This window comes from Mixophyes fleayi, chromosome 8 (assembly GCF_038048845.1).
Source record: "Mixophyes fleayi isolate aMixFle1 chromosome 8, aMixFle1.hap1, whole genome shotgun sequence".
Classification (NCBI taxonomy): Eukaryota; Metazoa; Chordata; class Amphibia; order Anura; family Limnodynastidae; genus Mixophyes; species Mixophyes fleayi.
The window spans coordinates 106211663-106235493 of NC_134409.1; the positions used below are offsets into that span (position 1 = coordinate 106211663).

At 38.9% G+C, this 23831-nt stretch overlaps 1 protein-coding gene across 2 annotated transcripts in view; it reads left to right on the forward strand.

The window, feature by feature from the left end:
• The window catches only part of STAB1 (stabilin 1), a 179409-nt gene that overhangs the window by 44956 nt on the left and 110622 nt on the right, over positions 1-23831 (forward strand). For both annotated transcript variants that reach the window (XM_075183082.1, XM_075183083.1), the window contains 12 exons: positions 918-1040; positions 1908-2042; positions 4911-4973; positions 5575-5688; positions 8419-8472; positions 9707-9787; positions 12339-12497; positions 12726-12782; positions 16476-16556; positions 18021-18107; positions 18486-18597; positions 22653-22839. In XM_075183082.1, coding sequence (XP_075039183.1) covers positions 918-1040; positions 1908-2042; positions 4911-4973; positions 5575-5688; positions 8419-8472; positions 9707-9787; positions 12339-12497; positions 12726-12782; positions 16476-16556; positions 18021-18107; positions 18486-18597; positions 22653-22839 — 1253 coding nt within the window. The remainder of the gene's footprint in view (positions 1-917; positions 1041-1907; positions 2043-4910; positions 4974-5574; positions 5689-8418; positions 8473-9706; positions 9788-12338; positions 12498-12725; positions 12783-16475; positions 16557-18020; positions 18108-18485; positions 18598-22652; positions 22840-23831) is intronic.

Sequence of the window (23831 nt, forward strand, 5' to 3'; positions counted from 1 at the left end):
ATTTCATGTACAGTTCAAATGTTCAAATTAAAAAATGAATAGGAAAAACTTTATAACAGAAACACTAACACTTACATTGGCCTAAAATTAGCCCTCATCCAAAATCTGAACCTACCTCAAATTTCAGCACTAGTTTAAACCAACCATAAACTCAGCTCCAGCTTTAAATCTAGCCTGAGCCCTAACCAGTCTCTAATCTTGTTCCTCAAATTCTAAAATCTAACAATCCGCATTGCAGACTCCTTTGTATACTTTTAATTTCAAGAAAAATGTGTGTTCGCAAGTTTCCCCATGGATTTTCCAAAGAGCTTTGAAGCCCCGCTAGGGTGTGGTCTTTATAGTGGGTCCACCAATATCTAGATATCACTCAGTGATATCGAGCCAATTGCCCATTATTGCCTGAGTTATTGCAGCACGTGGGCCAGCATGACTGATCTTTCTTCATTAACACCAAATTGCATCCTACCGACCCCCACATCTCCTATGCTCACAGCTCGGATGTGTTCAAATACTGGTTGTAAACAGATTGGACAAGCTGCAACTGTGATGTAAATGTGTAGAGAGGTTAGTAAGCAAATTGCCAGCATAGTAATAATGATATTAATGACAAGAATATGCTGTGCAAAGGAAGTTATGGGCACATTAAGATTACATAAAGCAAACACCTAGACTCGGCTTGCACATACCAGCCAAGACCCAGACGACTAAATCACACCTATTTCGGACAAGAGCACACCGTTTCTGACAGGTTATACCCCTACCACAAATTGGGAATCTTGGACATTATGCTTACTAATGGGGCACGTAACATTTTACATATATTTATGCTCTGCCAAAGAAAGAGAACATTTTTTTTCAAATACGGTATTTGCAAATGTCTATGTCTATGACTGATTTGGATTTATTTTTATATCCAGGAAACCACTGCTAAACAATTATGTAACGTTCACATTATTCCTGGTCAGTTTATGGTAAATGATTTCACTAAAATCGGCAAGCTGTGGACAATCAGCGGTGAAGTCTTGGAGTTTTCAGGCACGGTAAGAAAAACTATATTGCAGTGAAGTAATTCGTTTGAAGTAAATATGTTATTAACCTGATATAATAGATGTTTATCTTGATATCCTTTCCTCATTATTAAATTTGTAAGGTGCTTTTGATTAGGGTCTGAGCAGCTTTTTGTTGTCATTATACCCTTTCTATTTATTGTGTGTATAATCAGGGCCGATGCTAGGGTCCTCGGCGCCCTAGGCAAAATTTCAAAATCCGCCCCCCGTCTTTTCTTACCTTAACTTGGCTCTTAACGTCCCTCACTGACACTGTCGGGCCGTGATGATGACGTCACGCCCGACAGTCAGTGAGTGGAGGGGAGGAGACGGAGCGCCCCATCAGCTGTTGGAGGGGAGGGTGGCTGTGGTGATCCATAGCACGTCCCCCCTCCCCGTGGATCTATCTGAAGCTGTGCAGCGGCCGTGGAAGGTATGCTCAGCGGTCGCCGCACAGTTTTAAAGTACCATAATAAAAGTATTTTAAGTCTGTGGCGCCCACCAGAGCCTGGCGCCCTAGGCAACTGTCTAACCTTGCCTAATGGGAGCGCCAGGCCCGTGTATCATTTTGAGGTGGGTGGGGATAGAACACACTGCAGGAAGTGAATATGTTGATCTGTGAGAGAGGGGGGGTCCTTTCCACTTATTATATAAGTGAAGGCAGCGTTGTAGAGGGGCAGTGTGATTATGTGGGAGGGGAATGGAGATAATCGTGACACCACAGGGAAGGGGAAGTGACAGGAGACTGCTGTAAAGACTCTGTAGGAATGTAGGAAGACTGAGGTATCCAAAACACCTTTATGTGAAATACAAACATCCAAGTTAGTATTATATAACAAATATACTAAAATTTTACTCTAGATATTCAAGAAAATCTCTGAACCAGAAACAATCTATAAACTTGTGAAAACAAATCTACCAGCAGCTAACGGCATTCTCCATATGATTGATAAACCCATAAAAATAGGAAACGTGGAAACCATTGGAAGCCAACGGGTAATTATTTTACCATTATTATTTGTATAGGATAAAATGTTCATATGTGCTGTATTGTCATCATGTAACTGCGAAGTAAGATATACTATAAGCAATTCTAATAGATATCATTGTATTCTGAAAGGATCAACATTTAATAGCTACTGGAATAGAATATATGTTTAAGATGTATCTCAAATTCTAAAAAAAAAATTGAATTTTTTTTTTCTGTATACAGTATGTAATAGTTTTGCTAGTTATTATTAATCTGTCGTTCCATAGCTGTACAATAATATTTAGTGTTCTGGAGACCATAAGAAAATATTGTCCACTACAGACCAGGGGGTATATTTACTAAACTGTGCATTTGAAAAAGTGGAGATGTTGCCCATAGCAACCAGTCAGATTCTAGTTATCATTTATTCAATGCATTCTACAAAATGACAGCAATAATCTGATTGGTTGCTATAGGCAACATCTCCACTTTTTCAAACCTGCAGTAAATATACCCCCAAGTGTGTTTTTCAAATTCACATAAAATCTGATTACATATATTGTAGATTTTACATATTTTATGTGTTATTACTTACAATTACAATGGATATAAAGGGTCTACACACACATGGAAATTGCAGGTGTTTGTGATGTAAAACCTGAAATCAAGATAAATCCTTTCAGGCCTTTATCCACCTATAATGTGACCTTGCAATTAACAAAATTCAAGTGAAAAACAAATTTTAGGAAAAATAATTGAAAATATAAATAACCTACACGTGCACACCCCTAAATAATACTTTGTGGATGCACCTTTTACTTTTATTATAGCAGTGAGTCTTTTTGAATAAGGCTCTATCAACTTCGCACACCTGCGGGTATATTTACTAAACTGCAGGTTTGAAAAAGTGGAGATGTTGCCTATAGCAACCATTGAGATATTAGTTAGCATTTATTTAGTACATTCTACAAAATGCTAACTAGAATCTGATTGGTTGCCATAGGCAACATCTCCACTATTTCAAACCCACAGTTTAGTAAATATACTCCCTTGACTTTGCAATTCTATCCTACTCTTCCCTCAAAGAAAATCAATGTCCATCAAGTTGCAAGGGAATTTCCTATACACAGAGCTTTATTTAATTAGCCTATTTTACGTTAATTAAATCGAGTGCCAGAGGGCCAGGAGTGTAGTCAAGGACGCAAGAAATCAGAATATAGAATAGAGAGCACACTGCGTCATTGCTAAATAGCACAATAATCTGTCTGTTTGTATAATTGACTGCTAAATTACATTCCTGATTCTGGTGGGTCAGTCCCGAGTTTGGGGACTGGCCCCCTCAGTCAGGACTTTGTCCAGGGTATGGTATGTCCTGTTTCACACTGCTCTGCTCGTGAAGGGGAAGCTACGTGCACTTAACAATAGTGCACGCGGCATTGCCAGTGTATCTGAAAGGGATTGGTCATGTCCAGTGGCGAATTGGCGTGGAAACCACCCTCTACAAATCCTGCGTCTGCCCCTTAGTCATGTAGCCCAGCTTCAATCCCATTTAAATACCATTACAAAATTGATCTCTTTCTGTCCCGCTCCAAATCCGCCACATGACTCTTCAAAATCCTACACTGGCTCTCCGTATTCTCCAGATTCCAATTGAAATGACTCACCCTCATCTTCCAAGCCCATTCATACATCTAAAATCTTCTCTCAAAATAATCTCGCCCAAATATAATTAGATCTACCACTGACCTGCATCTCGCCGCTTCTCTGATAACCACCTCACACTCCCGCTACATTTGTTCCCCCAGTGGAGAATTTGAAAGTAGCAGTTGCACCCTCATATCACATGAAGTGACATGTGACATAGAGCAACATACACTGCTCTCTTTCTTTCCCTCCTCATTATACGTTCCTTTGCGGTGGAGAGAAGAGAGAAATTGCTCATGACAATCAATAGCCGGGACATTTCTCAGTACTCTGTGGATCCAGGACTGGCATGAAGAAAACCTGAATGGTGCAAGTTTATTCTTGGAACTTGGCATGAGAGGCTTGCTACGAACTTGAGGAAATTATATTGATGTTTTTTCAATATAGATGTAGTACTAGGATGACTGCATATATTAAAATACTTTGAGTAAAGAGCGTGCAGTGTCCACTAATCAACATTAAAATCGAAATATTTTCAAAAGAGAATAATTAAGAACGTTATCTGTCTCAGTAGGTAGGCACAACAAATGTGGTGTGAGGACCCATGTTTTTTTTATTCACTGTACTGGTGTACAGTGGTACAGTACAGACAGCGCCGGTGCTAGGGTCCTTGGCGCCCTAGGCACAGTGTGAAAATCGCCGCCCCCCCTTTAAAAATCGCCCGCCCCCCCCCCTTTAAAAATCGCTGCTGCGCTTCCCTCCCCTCAGCTAATCCTCCCCACCCCTCCCCATGTCTTTCGTTAACTTACCTGCATGAAGCTGCTCCTCTCTGCTCTGTCTTCTCCCCTCCACTCACAGACACTGTCGGGCCGTGATGATGACATCATCACGGCCTGTCACAGAGAGAGAAGCAGCTTAATGCAGGTAAGATTCAATAGCCCCTTCCCTCCTCTCCTTCCCGTGGATTTCCGTTTTTTTTTAATTTCGAGGTGCCCTGCAGAGCCTGGCGTCCTAGGCAATTGCCTAACTTTGCCTAATGGGAGCGCCGGGCCTGAGTACAGAGACCATAGTAGTTTCAATCCACAACTGATCACAGGTTATAGTAATGCAGAAGTTATATAATTCTGACTTTTTGTTAGCGTTTCTCACATGACTGTAAACAATAATGATTAACCTAACATTAATTTAATATTTTTAATAAAAATAATATTCGTGTTTTACATTATCTTGTTTGTTGGTATATTTTTCAGAGGACAATCGGTGACATTCTTGCCAACACAGAAAAATTCAGTAGATTTGAAACCTTGTTAGAGGTGAGGCACAAATGATGTATACATTGTATAATGTGTGCTACATGAAAAAACAGACATTATTTAACTTAAAATAGAAAATTAATTTGCACCCCTTGCATTGTAACATGGTTTTGTCCAGGAGACTACTTACTCAATTTGTTTTACTTAACTTTCCTTAATGAATCAGGCCCTTTGTGTCTAGCTGCTTTAGGTGTCACTCATTTCTAGGACAGAAAATATATATATACTCTGCAGAGAGCAATAATAACTAATTTTAATGAGCTATGATAAGGGTCATGCTAATCAGAAGCCATATTTTAAATTCAACGGCAGTAAAAATTCAACTGTAGTAAATTGTATATATCATGCAGCTATTTGTCTTGGGAGAGCTTACTCATGTAATCTTATTTTTACCAGTAGTAGTGAAGGTAGTTATTTATATTGTTATTATTATTATTATTATTATTATTATTATTATTATTATTATTAATATTATTATTATTGTAGATTTGTTTTTTCTTTCATTCTTAATTTTTGATAGTTTATATTTTACAATGCCAAAAAATATCATCATCACATTGAAAATACATATCTAAAATACATGTCTACATTGTATTTACAGAACTGCGGCCTTCCTCCAATACTTAATGGACATGGCCCCTTCACTGTCTTTGTTCCAAGCAATAAGGCTATTGACTCTTTGAGAGATGGGAGGTTAATCTATCTTTTAACACAGGTAGGGGTCATTTGTTGAATCAACTAAAATGTGTTAGGGTTATATTTTTACGAAACCTCCTAAAAAGGAAAAATGGAGGTGTTACCCATAGCAACCAATTGTATTCTAGCTATCATTTATTTAGTACATTCTAGAAAATGGTAGCTACAGTCTGTTTGGTTGCTATGGGCAACGCCTCCCCTTTTCCATTTAGAAGGCTTGATAAATCTACCCCTTAGTGTTACATGGCTCCTCAATCATTTTGTATGGTTATTTTGCATGTACATCTTATAAAACACATCATCTATTATTCCACCTCTTCTCTAAAAAAGTAACCCACAAATGCAATTATTCTGGTGAATGACATGTATGGCCAGAGACAGGCACTATAGAGACATCCATAAGACACAAGGGCACCTCATGCCACGGTGACCTGCACACCTCTTTATTTGCTGAACTCATTTATGGCAAAATCTAATCATTTAGCCTAAAATAAATTGAGCAGAATGATATGAGACACAAAATATGTTGGTGGGGCCGTAGGATCACATCTGCAGGTGCAGAGAAGTCATTTACAGTGGAGGAAATCTGCAGCTGAACTTGACTTCCGTCAGTGACCCTCAGCAAGTGGGGAGTATTCCTGGCTGCAGTGTGTATATTTTGTGTGCCAAGACTGGATATGGAAATACTGGAACTAGTCGGAATGATTTGATTGTCTGGTTCTAGTCTGAAGTAGTTAAATCAGGACAATAAAATAGGGAGAATAAAGAGACTAGTTTTTATCTAGAGGCAGAACATATGCTTTATTTGTGTAAAACTTGTTGGGGAATAGCAAGAAGGAAATCCATGTAACAAGTGTTAAGTGTTAATAGATGAACATAAAAAAATGATTGATGATTGACTGTATCATTAATATATAGTTGTTTACTGGAGAACTATTAGTATACTTAAGAAATGTTGTAGATCATGAGAACTTTTAGACTCTCTGGGGCCATAGCAGATAAGTGTCAATATATTTTTTATGGTTAGGGAGAACAATAAAGCTGTATAGATATGAAATACACAATGTAATCATTTGACAAATAACTGGAAAACACAAACAGAACATCATTGCTAACATTTATACATGCTTGGATACTTAAACACAGTACAGTAATATACCATAAAATATGTTTAGGTTATATGTGTTATACATTCAAGATAATTTGTATCCATTATAATCTAGCAATTTCATGTAAGATAAAATGCAGGAAAAGAAAAGATGAGTATAGGTCAGGGTTGTCCAACCCGCGGCCCTTGGGCCGCATGCGGCCCAGCACGCCTGTAAATGTGGCCCAGAAGGAGTTTCGGTTGTGGCAAGGGGGCAGCGCTCTTAATGGAAAAAAAAAAATCCTGCGAAAAAAAAAAGAAAAGAAACTACTTACCTTGCGGTCACGTCAGCTGGTACTCCGGCTCCTTCCCTTGTCTCCTCCTCCGTGCGGCGCTCGCAGTGAATGTCAGGCGTGATGTCATCACGCCCAACATCCATTGCGGAGCGCAGCACAGAGGAGACACCCGCGCGAGAAGAACAATCAGCAGCACAGAATTGGAGAAAAGAAGAGAAGAGGACAGGAGAACAAGCCGATTAAAAGGTAAGTTAAGGGGGATTTTTTTTATTATTTCAAGGGACACCGACAAGTGAATAAAAGTCACCTGGTCCTGGAGCATCATGGACCTTATCTCCCTGCTACATACTTCTACTTGTATTACTAATGAGGCATTATATATTATTCTCTTTGGCCCATTATAAGTTGTTATCCCTTAACTAACATAGTGGTGTAATTATCAAAACAGGTCAAAATTTGGGGTCACAGTGATGTATATGTCAGGTACCGCAGGCCTGGTCAGGGCACCCTGATATATACAATGCCTGGCTTAAATGATATTGCATCGAAACAATACAAAAAGTGATTATAGTATAATAACTAGAGAGAATTTTTTGAAGAGGGCGATTGAAAGGTAAGTATAGGGGGATTTGAAAAAAAAAAGTGATATCTATATATATATCTATCTATATATATATATATATCTATCTATATATATATCTATCTATATATATATAATATATATATATATATATATATATCTATATATCTATATATATATATATCACTTTTTTTCTCATATATATATATATATGTTAACTATGTTTTCTATGGTTTTTTTGGATGATCAGCTATCGTTATTGTTAGTATATCTTATGTGCGGCCCAAACCAACTCGTCGTCTGCCAATGTGGCCCAGGGAAGCTAAAAGGTTGGACACCCCTGGTATAGGTGATATATTAAAATGACAGAAGTCTGAAAAATACAAAATATTTTGAAATGTCTCATTTTGTTCTGGAAACTCATATTCAATCATTCCAAACATTAATTTCAATTTAGATAATTATATCAATGGCGGTGCTGCTTTATGTTGCGCAGTAATTAACTCCCAGCGCAGGGTGTAGTTGTATGTGTTTAAATTCTGTTTTCTCTCATTTCCAATAGCTTTTCTTTTGTTATTAAATTTTGCAGATTTGTATTATTATATTTCTCAAGTAAACATTTTAGTTTGTGGATCCAGGATAAAAAAAACAGCATGTTTTTTAATTGCTAACATTGCATCTTAAGTATTTTTCATGTTACTTGGTCTGTGTCTGTTTCGTATATTAGTAAACATAAGCCATGTGTGTAAATTAATAAATAAGACATTTTATCCATTAAACTTTTAGGCTAAACACAAACTGTTGGAGCTGGTTAAGTATCATATCTCCTCCATAGCTGCTGTAAGTATGTTTATATATTTTCATAATTTTATCTTTATGATTTACAGTAACACAAATGCAACAATGTTGCCACATATGACAGGAGTTTCTCAGTTTTATAAACTGAATTGATTAGCTTTGATGCAGCAAACACTAAACTTACCCACGATGTAAATGTATTGTTATGGCATTAGCAACTAATAATATATTCATATTTGTTTATTTTCAAGATGTGAATTTTGAGTACTTTTATCCTACCTCTGCTATATATTTGCTTAGGGGTAAATGTATCAGGCTGAGAGTTTCCAGCGGGTTTGAAAAGTGGCGATGTTGCCTATAGCAACCAATCAAATTTTAGCTATCATTATGTAGAATGTACTAAATAAATAACTAGAATCTGATTGGTTGCTATACTCAACACCTCCACTTTTCAAACCCGCTGGAAACTCTCAGCTTGATATATTTACACCTTAGTTAGACACATAGGCATTCACATAAAGTTCAAAGGATGCATCATCATCATCACCATTTATTTATATAGCGCCAATAATTCCTCACATCAGTCCCTGCTCCATTGGGGCTTACAGTCTAAATTCCCTAAGACGTGCACAGACAGAGACAGACTAGGGTCAACTTGTTAACAGCCAGTTAACCTACCAGTATGTTTTTGGAGTGTTGGAGGAAACCGGAGCACGCGGAGGAAACCCATCCAAACACGGGGAGAACATACAAACTCTTCACAGATAAGGCCATGGTTGGGAATTGAACTCATGACCCCAGTGCTGTGAAGTGCTAACCACTAAGCCACTGTGCTGCACCACATAGTGAGGAATTCACAACCAGTAGTTGGAGAAGATCCCTGAGTTTTTAGAAATAGCCCATGTTGTGTTTATTTAATATATGTAAGCTAAATTGTCACCATGGCCAAGACATAATGTACGAGTTGTACCATAATAAAAGAAAATGAGCCCGGGCCCGGTACAACAGTACCCCCCGTACCCCCGTGATGGCGGCCCTGGGCATGATGCCCGCGTGCCACATTGTCGGCAATTGAATTCCCCCCTTAGGCCTCAAAGTAAAGATATTGATGCATATATCTCAGAAAGAAGAGCTTGACATACACAACATACGTTTCACATGATGGTAAATAGGACCTTAAATGAACAATTTGGCGCTCCCCAGAAAAAGCGTTTGATGTGAAGAAGGCTAACTCAATCTCAGATTGTTAAATAATTATTCTTCTATCTTTTTTTAGGTTACATTAGACAGACTTATGATGATGCCGCATATTCTCACTACGTCAGATGAGATTATTAAAATCAATGTGACAGAAAATGTAAGTACCCAAAAAGGTTTCCTTTTAAATGTTTCCTATTTTTCTCTGTATGTTTCTCAGTTACTGTAGCTACAAACCACAGAAATAGAGTTGAGAATTCTAGTGGGATCAGAAACAGGCTTAAGTGTGCAATTTATTTGGACAGTGCAAGACTTGCTGGGATGTCATTGTTATCAGGTGTAAGTTAGCATTAATGAGATCTAAAACATATATTGATGCAATGAATTAATACTGAGTAATTGTGTGGACTCGAGTGCAGATGGAACTGAATAAAAGGCAAAATTGTATAAAATGCACCGCAATCTAAACTTCTCTTAAAGTTCCACTGTTTTGTTTCACCAATATAGTCCTTTCCTGGAAAGTTCCTTAAGTAGTAAATATACCGGTATGTTAGAAACAAATGCGGAGTTCCTTCCTGTATCTGACAAGCACGGAATGTTTTGTATGTCTATGGTCTGTTGTTACTTCCCTGGTCATCATATATGACTGTTGCCCATCTTGAGAGGTACGCTGATTGTTTTCTCTTTATTCTGATTGGCCACATGCATGTTGTATCCCCATCCCTAACATCAGTGAAAAATGATGTGAAGGACTGTTTGTCCTGCCTGATGGGCCCTCTTTCTGACTCCTGTCATACTGCTATTTACTTCTACAGCTCCAAGTCCATACCTTACTGGCCAACTCTCCCGAAATGTCCGGGAGACTCCCGAAATTCGGGTCAGTCTCACGGACTCCCGGGAGAGCAGGCAAATCTCCTACATCCCGCTACGTCGCGGGATGCGGTGAATCGCATCATTTTGGCCCCGCCCCCGCGTCAAAATGTAATTTCCGTCGCCCCCTCCAGTCACGCCCCTCTCCCGGAAAGAAGTTGCCCAAAGTAGGCAAGTATGCCTTATTCTCTGTTTATAAAGGAATGGTGAGGTTACTTGGGCTTGGATTTGAGAGTATGGGAGCCATAAAGAAAATAAGTGTAATTAAATGTAGGTGAATCAGTGTATGTGTATTGTAAATGCAACCAATTTTTAATTTTGCTAGGTTGGTTCTATATCTAACTATTTTGTGACCTGATTTGGCTGATGTTTTGTGTGGATAGTGTCTAGTACTGTTTCAGTTAATTAAACCCTCCAGAATATTTTAGGCATATTCCACTATGGTGGCATGGCTTTTCTAATAATTTTAGGGCAGTCATTTTATCCTTTCATTTAAACTGTGCTTGTTCAGTTCAAGTGGTGATCATGAATTTAGAATAACTAAAAGCGTTTATATACTGAGCTGAACTAAGGTAATTAAACTGAATGATCTCCTAGTATTTCCCTAGTAAACTGCAGATGAGTCTAAGAATTATTGTCAGCAGCTATGTTTAATTGGCTGATAGGAAATTAGTTTGCCTTCCTGCATTGAATTTTGACTGCCAGCCAATTGAAGATATTTGAAAGTCAAGAAACAGAGCACTAACAGTAATAACAGGGACCCAACAAGAAAGATTAGTACCCTCAACACAAGTAAAAGGGTGCAGTGTTTGCATATCACTCATCAAAAGTGGCTTTGTATTGTGCACTAACCACCAGCGATTAGAGGACGGCATTGTGCACTAGCAATCAACAAATAAGTCTGCATTGTACACTAGCATCATGGGCTGGATGTCTGAACTTCATCAATGTTTTCTACTGACTGTGAATTGAGAAGTGTTACACAGGATATACACTGTTTGACACTATTCGTTTTATCAGCACTTACTGCTCTAACTGCTTTCTCCACGATTATTTCTAAGTGTATCTGGTCATTATTGGCTGTGTTTTGACTATGACCACTCTTCTCTGACTCTTTCATTGACTATCACATTGGTAGCACCAATTTGCCTATCCTTTATATAGGCGATGGGTACTTAGTAATATAGATATAATGCATTATAGTAGAACATCACCTATACCACAAGCTTTAAATCTTTTTCCACCTGAGAATCATCCTTGGGTTTAGATTGGTACATATATTATTATTATTATCATAGATTTGTAGGGCGCCACAGTGCTCCGCAGCGCCATACAGTGGGGAAAACAGTACATACATAAATCAAGGACATACAAGGTAGAGAAAATGAACTTCATACCACAGATTCATTCTTCCACGCACAACCTCTCCTCCGGTATAACCATATCTCTTACCAACTAATAAATAAAGACACCGACAACTTCAGCTTTGGCTAAATAGGTCACAGTTTATTAAAGTATATATATAAACCTGGTGGTGGTAAACAATGATTGTAATGGAAAGCAGCGCAGACACCCATTTTAATCCAGTTTGAATATTTTGGTTTAAGAAACACTGTTCGCTTTCACTTAAAATGTTAAACTAAGCTGTATTATAGTTGTATTAACAGTAACAGCTAACATGCAGTACAACTATAGGAGCCAATGATGGTAGCAGCAGTTGAACATGACCTGGAGAATCTCAGGTTGAGGATCATTGTTTCACTTGGCTAACACTTATGCTTTCTCTGTAGTGCCACACTACCGTTTTTAAATAAATGTTTTTTTGTTTAACATCCTGTCAGGGGAGAATTCTGTTCGGGAACAAAGGAATTCCTCTTATCCACAGTGACATCATTGCTTCTAACGGTGTCATCCACACTTTGGATGGTATATTAATTCCTTCCAATATATTGCCAATCCTGCCAGCTATATGCAACGAGACAGATAAGGAAGTAATACAGGTAATACAATAACATAGTAATGACTCTTATCCTCCTGTTATCTCTTCCTAACATGTATGGATCACAGTCTCTGCCGTCCTAGCTTCCAGAATATTTAACCCTTGTGCATTGAAAGTTCAAGCCCCTTTCTTTATAACAGAGCACAGGTTCCTACTTAAAATATATATGTATGCCTATACACATTACTTTAGTTAACATTTAATGTACAATGTTAATTATTTTATACAGGGTCCATGTTCCAGCTGTGATTCCATTCCACCTTGTCCGGACAATACTACTGATTCGGTAAAATGAAACATCTTTGTTTTTTAGAAATGTAAATGTAACTAATTTTGACAGCACTATGTAACTAATAGTAATATTTATATAATAATAATATTATTATTATCTTATTTATTGTTTGATGTCATGATTATAGATTGATCAGGATAATTGCGTAAATAGAATATCAATGTTTCCTAAAATGTCCTTTTCTTGCCACTTGTCCTGTAGCAGAATAGCCCACTATGGTTACTGTTACTGTGTTTAAGTACAAAATGTCTGTTTATTGTCTCTTGTCATGTTTCAGCCTCTGTTATCAGATAGAGAACAATTTTAAGCTTGAGTTATAACCTCTAGCACAGGAGAAAATTTAGCAGAAAAAACTTTTTCGTTTCAAGGCATTGGGTCAATCAATGTGCAGTACATATTGATTATATAAACATAAACTAATCAAATGAATAATTCTCATAAAAAATGTTTGTAAAGAACCCTGCATACATTTGTGTAATGTTAAAGTGACAATATAATGTATGTCAATTATATATACATTTCCCATAAAGAACGTATAGGGATGATGTATCCCTCCTAGGAATTAATACAACCAAATCATGTTTCATATGTATTTGTGCAGAAAACGATAGGAGTTAATGGCATATCTCTGCTATGTACCAGGAGGCAGTACGGTATATTTTTGGGATCAATTAATAGAACCATTAGATAAAAGGGGACAGTTTTTTTGATAATGCTACATTAATGCATGATTTTTTGGGGGTTTACAGTAACTCTGATTAAATTAGGCTTTAATTGCAGTTTGGGATAAGTCAGAGAATAAATGAAAGCTTCCTAAAAGTGTCAGTTCATGAACTAAACTATCTGTTGGCAGGTTTTGTTTGCAACAGTTGTGTAAGATTTTTGTATTGATTTTCACATTTAAAAATTATTAAACAACAATACAGGTTGATGCATGGGTACATGGTGTTTATATATTATAAAATGGCTTGGTACACTGTACATTAGGTCTTCATTTAAAGTTGGATGTACATCAATTATTTAAAGACACTCTATTAAAGTTTTGGTTCAAGCATTTACAAACAGTAAGTCACAGCAAAAATGTATATATATTTGAGCTGACAACATACTGACAGCTGTAAGCCAGAAACATCATGGAAACATAGCAATTTAATGGTAAGTTGTAGCGTAGTTTGTGGAGTTGAAAGATATGGGAGGAGAGCAGTTTCCATTATAAGGGAGGGTAGAGAAGACAGGAGGGGTCTACCCAGTCCTAGATCTAACAGAAAAGAGTGTGCAGGCTGAAGACCAAAAAGAAGGCACTGCGGAAGATAAAAAGCCTATACCAAAGAAAATACTATAAAGAGTTTACGTTTCATGCGTGGCTCCAAAATAATCTGCCCATGGCTGAGTTACGGATAATGCACATTATTCCATGTGGTAGATATGCCATATTAAATTATTCATCAAGGCTAGAACAGGAAGGTTAGGGTTCTTCCACATTGCCAATATGCAGGGCCGTAACTAGGGCTATGCGACAGGGGCGACCGCCCAGGGCGCAACGCTGAAGGGGGGCGCAATTTAGGAACATTTTAGGTTACTTTGGTTAAAATTGAGGGCTAGGGGGGCAGCATTTGTCTTTCTCGCCCCAGGCACTAGAATTCTAAGTTACGGCTCTGCCAATATGTAGCATGTGCAGCTGTGCGGATGTGGTGGTTTAGCTTGTTTAAGCATTTAGTGGTTACAGGGTCTAGTAAGGGTCTAGTAATTAAGATGTATTCCAGGAGTTAGGGACGACAATTAGGCGCGAATGATCTTGGTCCAGAGATTTACTATTTTGCAAAAACACCACCAAGCATGTAAGAAGAATCCAGCTTTTGTGCAATGCAACCAGCACAAATTAGAGTAGGTAGGAGAGAGGAGGTGGATCCTAGTGGGTAACATGTGCCACCTAAAATAAAGCTTAAAGGTATTTTCTATAATATGGGTACATCAACTTTTTTTGCATAAGATGCACATTTCCTAACTGCGCAAATGTACCAAAAATGCTTACACACGTCCGTTTACAGTTTTTGCGTATTGTTAACTTGCATCCCCTTATGCCTGGAGAGGTATGGCGGTGGCAGGGAAGTATAGGTTGGGTATAGTAAGGTTGTGTCCATGTAATTACAACACAATTAAATGTGGACACTTTTTAGGATGCCTATCTCTTGTGGGTTCTGGAGAGCTGGTGCAATGACATGTGATAATAGTGATGACTATCAGCAACACTATTTATCTACTTCTGATTGGCTATTGATCCTTCCAGTTCATAGCACTTAAATTATTAATGTCGCTGCTATATTATATGAAGTTTCTCCCATCTATTCACATTACTTGTCATTTCCATTTAGAGTAATGTAGGAAAGAAGATTCCCACTTGAAGGGGGGTGCTTATTTTTAATTTAATTTGTATTTGCATTTAATTACATATTATGTTTGAAATGTAAATTTCACTTTTGCCAATAAGACTGTCAAGCCATATCTCAAAGCTATTCCTATACTAAGGATTTGCGTAAGTATATACAGCTGTACGCCTGACGTACACATGTAGCAAATGCTTCACAAATGCTTATAAATCTTAATGAGCCCTATTAGGTTTGCAGATTGCATGAATTAACATTCTAGGTTACATAATTAATTCACATAACAGCACATCCACAGGGCACAACTAATTAGACATACATCTCACATTTTGTATATAACTAGAGGTAGATAATCTAACAGCTAGTTTTCGTGGTAGTAAGAGGCATTTTTATTTTAAAATTTCTCTATAAAGCTCCCTATGTAGGTTTAGGTTTTAATACATTTTAGACAGACCAGGTACTGATTAACCCTTTCAAACCCATATGTGGGTCTTGGGTTTACCAATGAAACTAGACCAATGACATTAGAATATGAATTGATTTGTTAGCATCCGTGGAATAGCAAAGTTGGGTTCATTGCAAAACCATTTTGCCGGTTCACACATGTGCAGTGGAAACCTGACTTAGGCTTTTAGTTCCACTTTCATAAAAAATAAAATGTTTAAGAAAACAGAAGGAAAATGATAAAATTATGTTGTAATTTAAAAAATAAAATAAAAAAAATGCTTTATAATGCTAAATAAATAAAAAAATATATATATATATATGGGTTATCCCTGCAATCGCCATCCTGAGATGGAGATGGCAGTTCTTAAATAGGCTTCCCATGCTTTCACCAGGAGAAGGAACATAAAAAAGCATTAAAAGAGTAAAGTTTGCCATCTTCGGAGGTGGCAGTGTATCACTTATAACATGATATCTGGACCCAGTTTCTACTGCTGAGAACATTGCCATCTGCAAGTTCTGCCAATGATGTTCTGATGGGTGTCTGTGGGGTGAACAGACTAGTAAAAGTGGAAGAAAAAGTGCTGAGCGGCTACTCGATGCTCACACCCACCTTAAAATGTAAAGCACATATTCGTCCCCATAGAGAGTTATTCTAGAAGGGATAGAGACCCATGTTTTAATGTGTTACTTCAGGAAAAAAGAACAATACTTCTATGATGGCTTTTTCTGGAAGCGTCGTTTTATGTGGAGATGGCAAGTCCACTTGAAAATGAAAGCTGGTAGGGGATGTGTATGTATTTAGTTGCCTATATGAAATTCACAGAATGTAATGGTTTTGCTAATCTTTAATTCCCAGGGAATAGTTGACCGTGAATGCAGCTTTGGAGATCTCCGTACTACAAAGGGCTGTGCCAGGAACTGCAGCCGCTCTGTTGTTGTAAGTGCCAAAATAATTAGGAGATATAGAAATATAAAATGATGGGGTTATTTGCATACGAAAGCACCTGGAACAAATACAGACTGGTGCTGTGATGTAAAATAACTTAACACTTGCACATATAATTCAAGAGAGCTAAATGAAATGCTATATGATTTTATATCTACTCTTTACAATAGTGTTTAATCTCAAGTTTCTATCTTGAAATAACTTGTTTTTTTTACTTTTATTTATATTTATGTGACCTGACTACTTATGTCTGTATCTCTTCTGTGAAGAAATCAATACATGCGTTCAGTTCTCCAGTTATTTTGTTAGGAGGACCAATCCCCCTTAATATCTTTCTTTCTTTTGTTATTTATTCCAGTTACCCCTAATATCTGCAAACATTTATGAAGCACTCCCTTATGCATGTAAATGTTTAATGAGTAGCTCTTAATTTTTTGCATGTATTTATAAATCACAAATACCCAAAATGGTTATTTTGCTGTAATTTTGCCCAACTCTATAGTTATAACGCAGGTATAGCGCAGGGTAATAGAGTCTAATCTAAACAGGACTCCTCCATAGCATTTGCAAAGCAGTTCTGATTCCAACAAACTACTGCAAAAGTCAGTGACAAAGGCAATCAACTTTCAGAAAAAATTAAGATCATTAAGGGACACAAACTAAAGCAATAGGTGGTGTGATTATATTTAAAGAAGGAAAGTTATTAGTTGTGCACTGGGGTGCAAATATGGCCAGAATTGCGCTTCCCAAGGTAATTGTGAATAAGTAAACACCCTGCCTGGCTCTGGATTTCTGAACAGAAGACTGCAGAGTCAACAAGTAAGGGTGATGCCTTGGGATGCGGTCACATTTCTGACAATGGAAATGTCGGCAGTTATACTATCGACATGAAGATATCAGCAGGCTAAATGCCGACACTTCCATTTTGTGCACAGTGTTATTGTCGACAGTCACAATGCCGACATTAAAAGAGCAATGTCGGCGAGTCCGCCAGCTGTACAACCTCCGGACCCGCAATCAGAACAGGTTTGGATGTGTTTTGGGAGAGAGAGAGAGTTAGTTTTAAACTTTATTACTTATTTTTTTTATTTTTATAACTGTTATGTGCCGGCGGGTCCAGAGGTTGCCGCCGGCATTGCTCTTTTAATGTCGGTAGTGTGACTATCGACATTGTGAATGTTGACAATTGCACTGTGCACATTTTGAAGCTGTCATCAGAATGGTAGTTTCAGCATCTAGCTTGTCGACATTTTCATGTCGACGGGATAAACTGCTGACATTTCCATTGTCTACATTGCATAACCAACCTGATGCCTCTGCTGCCCTATGCCGCACAGTCCTATGCTTGTGCCATGATAGGTTTACATGGGATGTAGAAAGCTGTAGTAATGCCATTTATACCAAACAAACAAGAGAATGAATAAGGTGTTGACTGAAATGTGCTAATTGTTTTAGGTGGCTGGTTGCTGCAGTGGGTTCTATGGCTCTAATTGTAAGCCTTGTCCTGGAGGATACTCTAATCCATGCTATGGACGGGGAACTGTAAGTGTACAGTTACTGTTTTTTATGCCAGTTTAATTACTAAAACCATTATTCCTTTATATCCTAAGCAGCTGTCAAATATTGTTCAATCTGAGTTTTAAGAACACTTGCAACTCCTGCCACGCAGGTGATACTCACCACCAGCTGAGCATCAGATCTCATGATCATCCAGGCTCATGCTATGATACCCTCTTGCTTCTAGTACTTTAGAGGCAGAGAAGGATTTACATGACATTCTTCAACGTTTACTGTTACAAAATAGGAATAGTAATACTTATATGAACCAATGAACAATAGTTGGTTAATCTCTCTATTGCAATTGTTGTTGCACATCACATATATTCTGCTAACTAAGGCTTTATCTTCTGTACCGTACAGTGCAATGACGGCATCCACGGCAATGGGAAGTGTGTATGTTTCCAAAAATATAAAGGAATTGCTTGTCACATCTGCTCCAATCCCGATAAACATGGCGAAGAATGTGAAGATGGTGAGTGGGTGAAGAGTGAGGTTTTGGAATAATTTCCAAATTTGGCAAATCAGATAAAATAAAGCAAATTTGAGGACTTGCCTAGATAGGAAATCAAACTTGCAAACAATTTAGGCAGAAGGTGTCTGGGGTCCGACAGAGTAATGTGAATTTTAATACACTTAAAGACACTTTACTCTGATCCCTTTCATACTTTGCTACTTTCCGACACCAACTTTCTGTGACTTTCATCTCACATTTAAACTTTAGGGCACACCTCACACTTGGCAGTTTTTAGTCCTCCTGGGGAAGGGGGGGGGGGGGGGACTGTTCACCATTAAGTCCTACCACTTGAAAAGGTTTCCGGTCAAGCACCACTCCCCTGTGAAAATCCCACTAAGTCTCTACACTTGTTGTCATCCAGCCAGAACCGTTCAGATACATATGGCTTGAAATGAATTTGTGCAGTGTGGATGGAAATGGGGCTGTACATTGTGTCCATCAATGAGCTTTGTGCAATATGACTGCCAATGACATTTGTTCAGTGTTACTGACAGTAGTGAGTACTATGCTATGGGGTTTGAGTAATATGGCTGATAATGGAAACTATGCAGTGGGGTGTGGTTGACAGTGGGATCTGTGCAATTGGCAGATAGTGGGATCCGTGCAGCTGGATATATGCAATGTTATTAGCAATTGAGTTTGTGCAAATTACTTTATACAATGTCACTATGCTAATTGTCTGGGCACTGTGGCTGGCAATGAAATTTGTACAACAGAGATTGAGAAATGTGGCTGATATTGGCATATGCCCAATCTGGCTAGAAATGGAATGTGTACAGTGTGACTGGCAATGGTATCTGTTTAATGTGGTTGGCATTGGTGTGAGTTGGAATTTGTGCTGACAGTTTAGGCTTTGCAATGGAGTCTGTAGAATTTTGTTGGCAATGGGGTATATGCTAGTTGACTGTGCAGGAGAGCTGGTAATGAGATCTGTGCAATGCCACTGACATTGGGATCTGCGCAATGTGACAGACATTGGGTCCTGCGCAATGCCACTGACATTGGGTCCTGCGCAATGCCACTGACATTGGGTCCTGCGCAATGCCACTGACGTTGGCATCTGCGCAATGCCACTGACGTTGGCATCTGCGCAATGCCACTGACGTTGGGATCTGCGCAATGCCACTGACGTTGGGATCTGCGCAATGCCACTGACGTTGGGATCTGCGCAATGCCACTGACGTTGGGATCTGCGCAATGCCACTGACGTTGGGATCTGCGCAATGCCACTGACGTTGGGATCTGCGCAATGCCACTGACGTTGGGATCTGCGCAATGCCACTGACGTTGGGATCTGCGCAATGCCACTGACGTTGGGATCTGAGCAAAGTGACTGACTTTGGAATCTGCGCAATGCCACTGACATTGGGACCTGCGCAATGCCACTGACATTCAGATCTGTGCAATGCCACTGACGTTGGGATCTGCGCAATGCCACTGACGTTGGAATCTGCGCAATGCCACTGATGTTGGGATCTGCGCAATGCCACTGATGTTGGGATCTGCGCAATGCCACTGACGTTGGGATCTGCGCAATGCCACTGACGTTGGAATCTGAGCAATGCCACTGACATTGGGACCTGCGCAATGCCACTGACATTCAGATCTGTGCAATGCCACTGACGTTGGGATCTGCGCAATGCCACTGACGTTGGGATCTGCGCAATGCCACTGACGTTGGGATCTGCGCAATGCCACTGACGTTGGGATCTGCGCAATGCCACTGACGTTGGGATCTGCGCAATGCCACTGACATTGGGATCTGCTCAAAGTGACTGACTTTGGGATCTGTGCAATGCCACTGACTTTGGGATCTGCGCAATAAAGTTAGTAATGGGATATGTGCAGTGTAGCTAGCAATGACATCTTATAATATGGTTGACAGTGGTGTCAGTTGGGGTCTTTCAATATTTTTGGCAATAAGATCTATATTATATAACCACAATTGAATTTGTAAAAGGTAGCTGGCAGTGTGCCTCTACAATGTGGCTGGCAATGAGTTTTGCACAGTTTGGTTACAATGGGGTCTGTACAAAGTAGCCTGTACAATGTGGCTGCAATTGGTCTGTTCCAACTAGCTTGGGGAATGTGACTGGGGTTGTATACAATGTGGCTGCCAATGATGTGTGTGTATGTTTAAATACACTTTTATATGTGTACTAATACATACAAACACATTACAACACAAGTTAATAATTTTACATTGGGCAATAAATGTGTCACTTTACTATTTACTATTGTATAATATGTTTATTAACAGCCATGAAAAAGTATCCAGTCTCCAACCCATTGCAACACTTAAAAAATTTAGGCTGTGAGATTTTTATTTTTAAATGGAAATTTTATTTTTGAGTCACATTTATCTTCACACATCAAAAAATAAAATTATAATAATAAACAATAAGGTAATACAAATGTAAAATGTGATATATACTTTAATATTTATTTATACCCCTTGGTCAATACTTAGTTGATCTGGCAGTTATTGCAACCAGTAGTCTTTTTGGATAAGTCTGTGCTAACATTCAACTCTGAGAGCAATATTTGCTCATTCTTCCTTTCAAAATTACATCTAAGTTGGTCCAGGTAAGTTGGTGAGCAGTGATGGAGAACAACTTTGAGTTTTTGCAACGTGTTTTTGGTTGGTAACTGAAAGGCATCTATTTTCTTTACCGTAAGCCACTCCAATGTTTCTCTTGCAATTTGAATAGCTGACCTGTTAAAAGACAAATAATCCTCCCCTGCGCTTCAGCTTTGTGGGAGAAGGTAGCAGATTTTTGTCCAGGGTTTGTCTGTAACATTCACCATTTATCTTCTCATTAATCCTGGCAAGAATTCCTATCGCTGAAAAGCATCCTCATAACATCATGCCACCACTTCCATACTTTAAGATCCATGTTAGTCTTGTTAGACCCAGGGGCGGATCTAGAAAAATGCTGTACCCGGGGCGATTTAGGGGGGGGGGGGGGGGGGGGGATTTAGGCCCCGCCCTTTTCTAGCATCTTAGGCTGCCGACGGCTGCACACTATGTGCAGGTCCGTCCAGCCGTGACAGGCAGGGATAGTGTGCTGCCCGGCTGCTCTGATTGTGTTTTAAACACAGTCAGAGCAGCCGGGCAGCACACTGTCCCTGCCTGTCACGGCTGGACGGACAGCAGTCGGCAGAAAGTGTCTGCTAGGGGGGCCCCGATCGCCCCCCCTGGATCCGCCACTGGTTAGACCAGTAGACTGTATACCATATCTCTGCAACATCTTCTACAGAGTGTTTTGCAAATTCCTTGTGGGCAAGGATAACAATTTTTTCCTGCCAGGGCTTCCTTCATGTAACTCCCCCAATAAAGGCCTTCTTCATGGAATGCCTTGGAGATTGCCTGTAATTGAAAATAATGTACCTGGTTTAACACTGACTTCTCTAGCTCATTAAATGCCACAATTAGCCTCACAGTAAACTAGGTTTAGGAATTAGCCTAATTTAGGCACTGTGACTGTAGTTTCATAGGCCTTCCAGTTCTGTTGGGCTACACTAAGCAATGGTCTTGTGGTGTCCCCAGATTTATGTCTCTCTATAATCAAATCTCTGACTTGTTTGGAATGTTCTTTTGTCTTCATTTTGAATCTTGTTTTTCCAAAGTATTTACCATGCTGTAGCACTTCACAGAGTGTACATATACTTACAAAGGACAACAGGTGATCTGCTAATTTCATATATAGGTGGAGTCAATTAACAAATTGTTTCACTTCTGAGGTCAAATATTCCACCTGCATAAAGGTTTGCGGTTTGAAACATGGTACATAAAACTTTCTGGATCAGTGATGCAAAATCCTATTTCAATCTATTACAATTTCAGAATCTGCAGCAACATTTGGCCACAGGTGGAAATGGGACCTTCTTGGGACTCCAGTACAAGATATTGTGCTAATTGCACAAAATGTTTTAATTTTATCTTAACTTAATTTATGGATCATAATAGCATCTAATGAGTTTATATCTATCTTTGTTGTGAATTTTACTAGATTGCAGATGTGTGCATGGGACTTGCGATAACCGCAGTGGGAGCCGTGGTGTTTGTCAGGGGGGACGCTGCAAAGAAGGCTACGTTGGAGAATTTTGTGACAAACGGTCAGAGCCGTGTGGGTCATTAAACATGACACAATATTGTCATCTAAATGCGGTCTGTGTATCTACGGATAACATCACAAGGTAATGTCTGGATTTATATGTCAATTTTAAAGGGAATGTTCTTTACAACAAACACTTAGGGCTAGATTTACTAAGCTGCGGGTTTGAAAAAGTGGGGATGTTGCCTATAGCAACCAATCAGATTCTAGCTTTCATTTATTTAGTACCTTCTACAAAATGATAGCTAGAATCTGATTGGTTGCTATAGGCAACATCCCCACTTTTTCAAACCCGCAGCTTAGTAAATCTAGCCCTTAACCTGTGCAAACAGAGCAACTGCAAATATGTTTTATTACAATCTTTTCCAGTTTCAAGGCAGGTAGATATGGCTTTTGGCCTGGGTCCTAGTTTTAGAGGGGCTACCTACCTCCTGTATATATGCATGCCCCACCACTATGTAAACTAGGTTGCTGCCTAGAGTGCCAAAATTCTGTGGGCACCTAAAACACTGAATAATTTAAGTCATGTCACTCACTTAATGTTTTTATTTTACTGTGACACTCAAGTGCTAAGCGCATGCCCCCAACGAGGATTTAAATGAAACATCCTTCTGGCCAATGGGGTAGCTTTTAATTATTTAAATTTATTGAGTGTGTGCTGTGCATGACCCTTCCTTCCACACTGATAGGCTAGGAGTGTGGCACTGGACTGTGACATCCCCCTCTTCTTCCTGGACAAACATCTCTGATGGAGTCAGGCACAGAGCTGGGGAATTGAGAGTCAATTGTCTAAGGCACATGGAAACTTGGCCATATAGAAGCATAATGGGTTGCCAACCTGTTATACCAGAAATGAGAGTAGTAACAATATCTAGAAGAAAAAAGAAGTGTAGCGGGAAGGTAATAAATAGGCCATCCCTATAGCATCTAATCATTTGTTTGATAATTATTTATGCAATATAGTAATATCCATAAAATGGTAAATGTTTATTGATCTCTACTGTTGTTTTATTGATGGATGTCAATTGGTGGCATTTGTGACATGCATAAGTATATACAATTTAATAGTAAAGA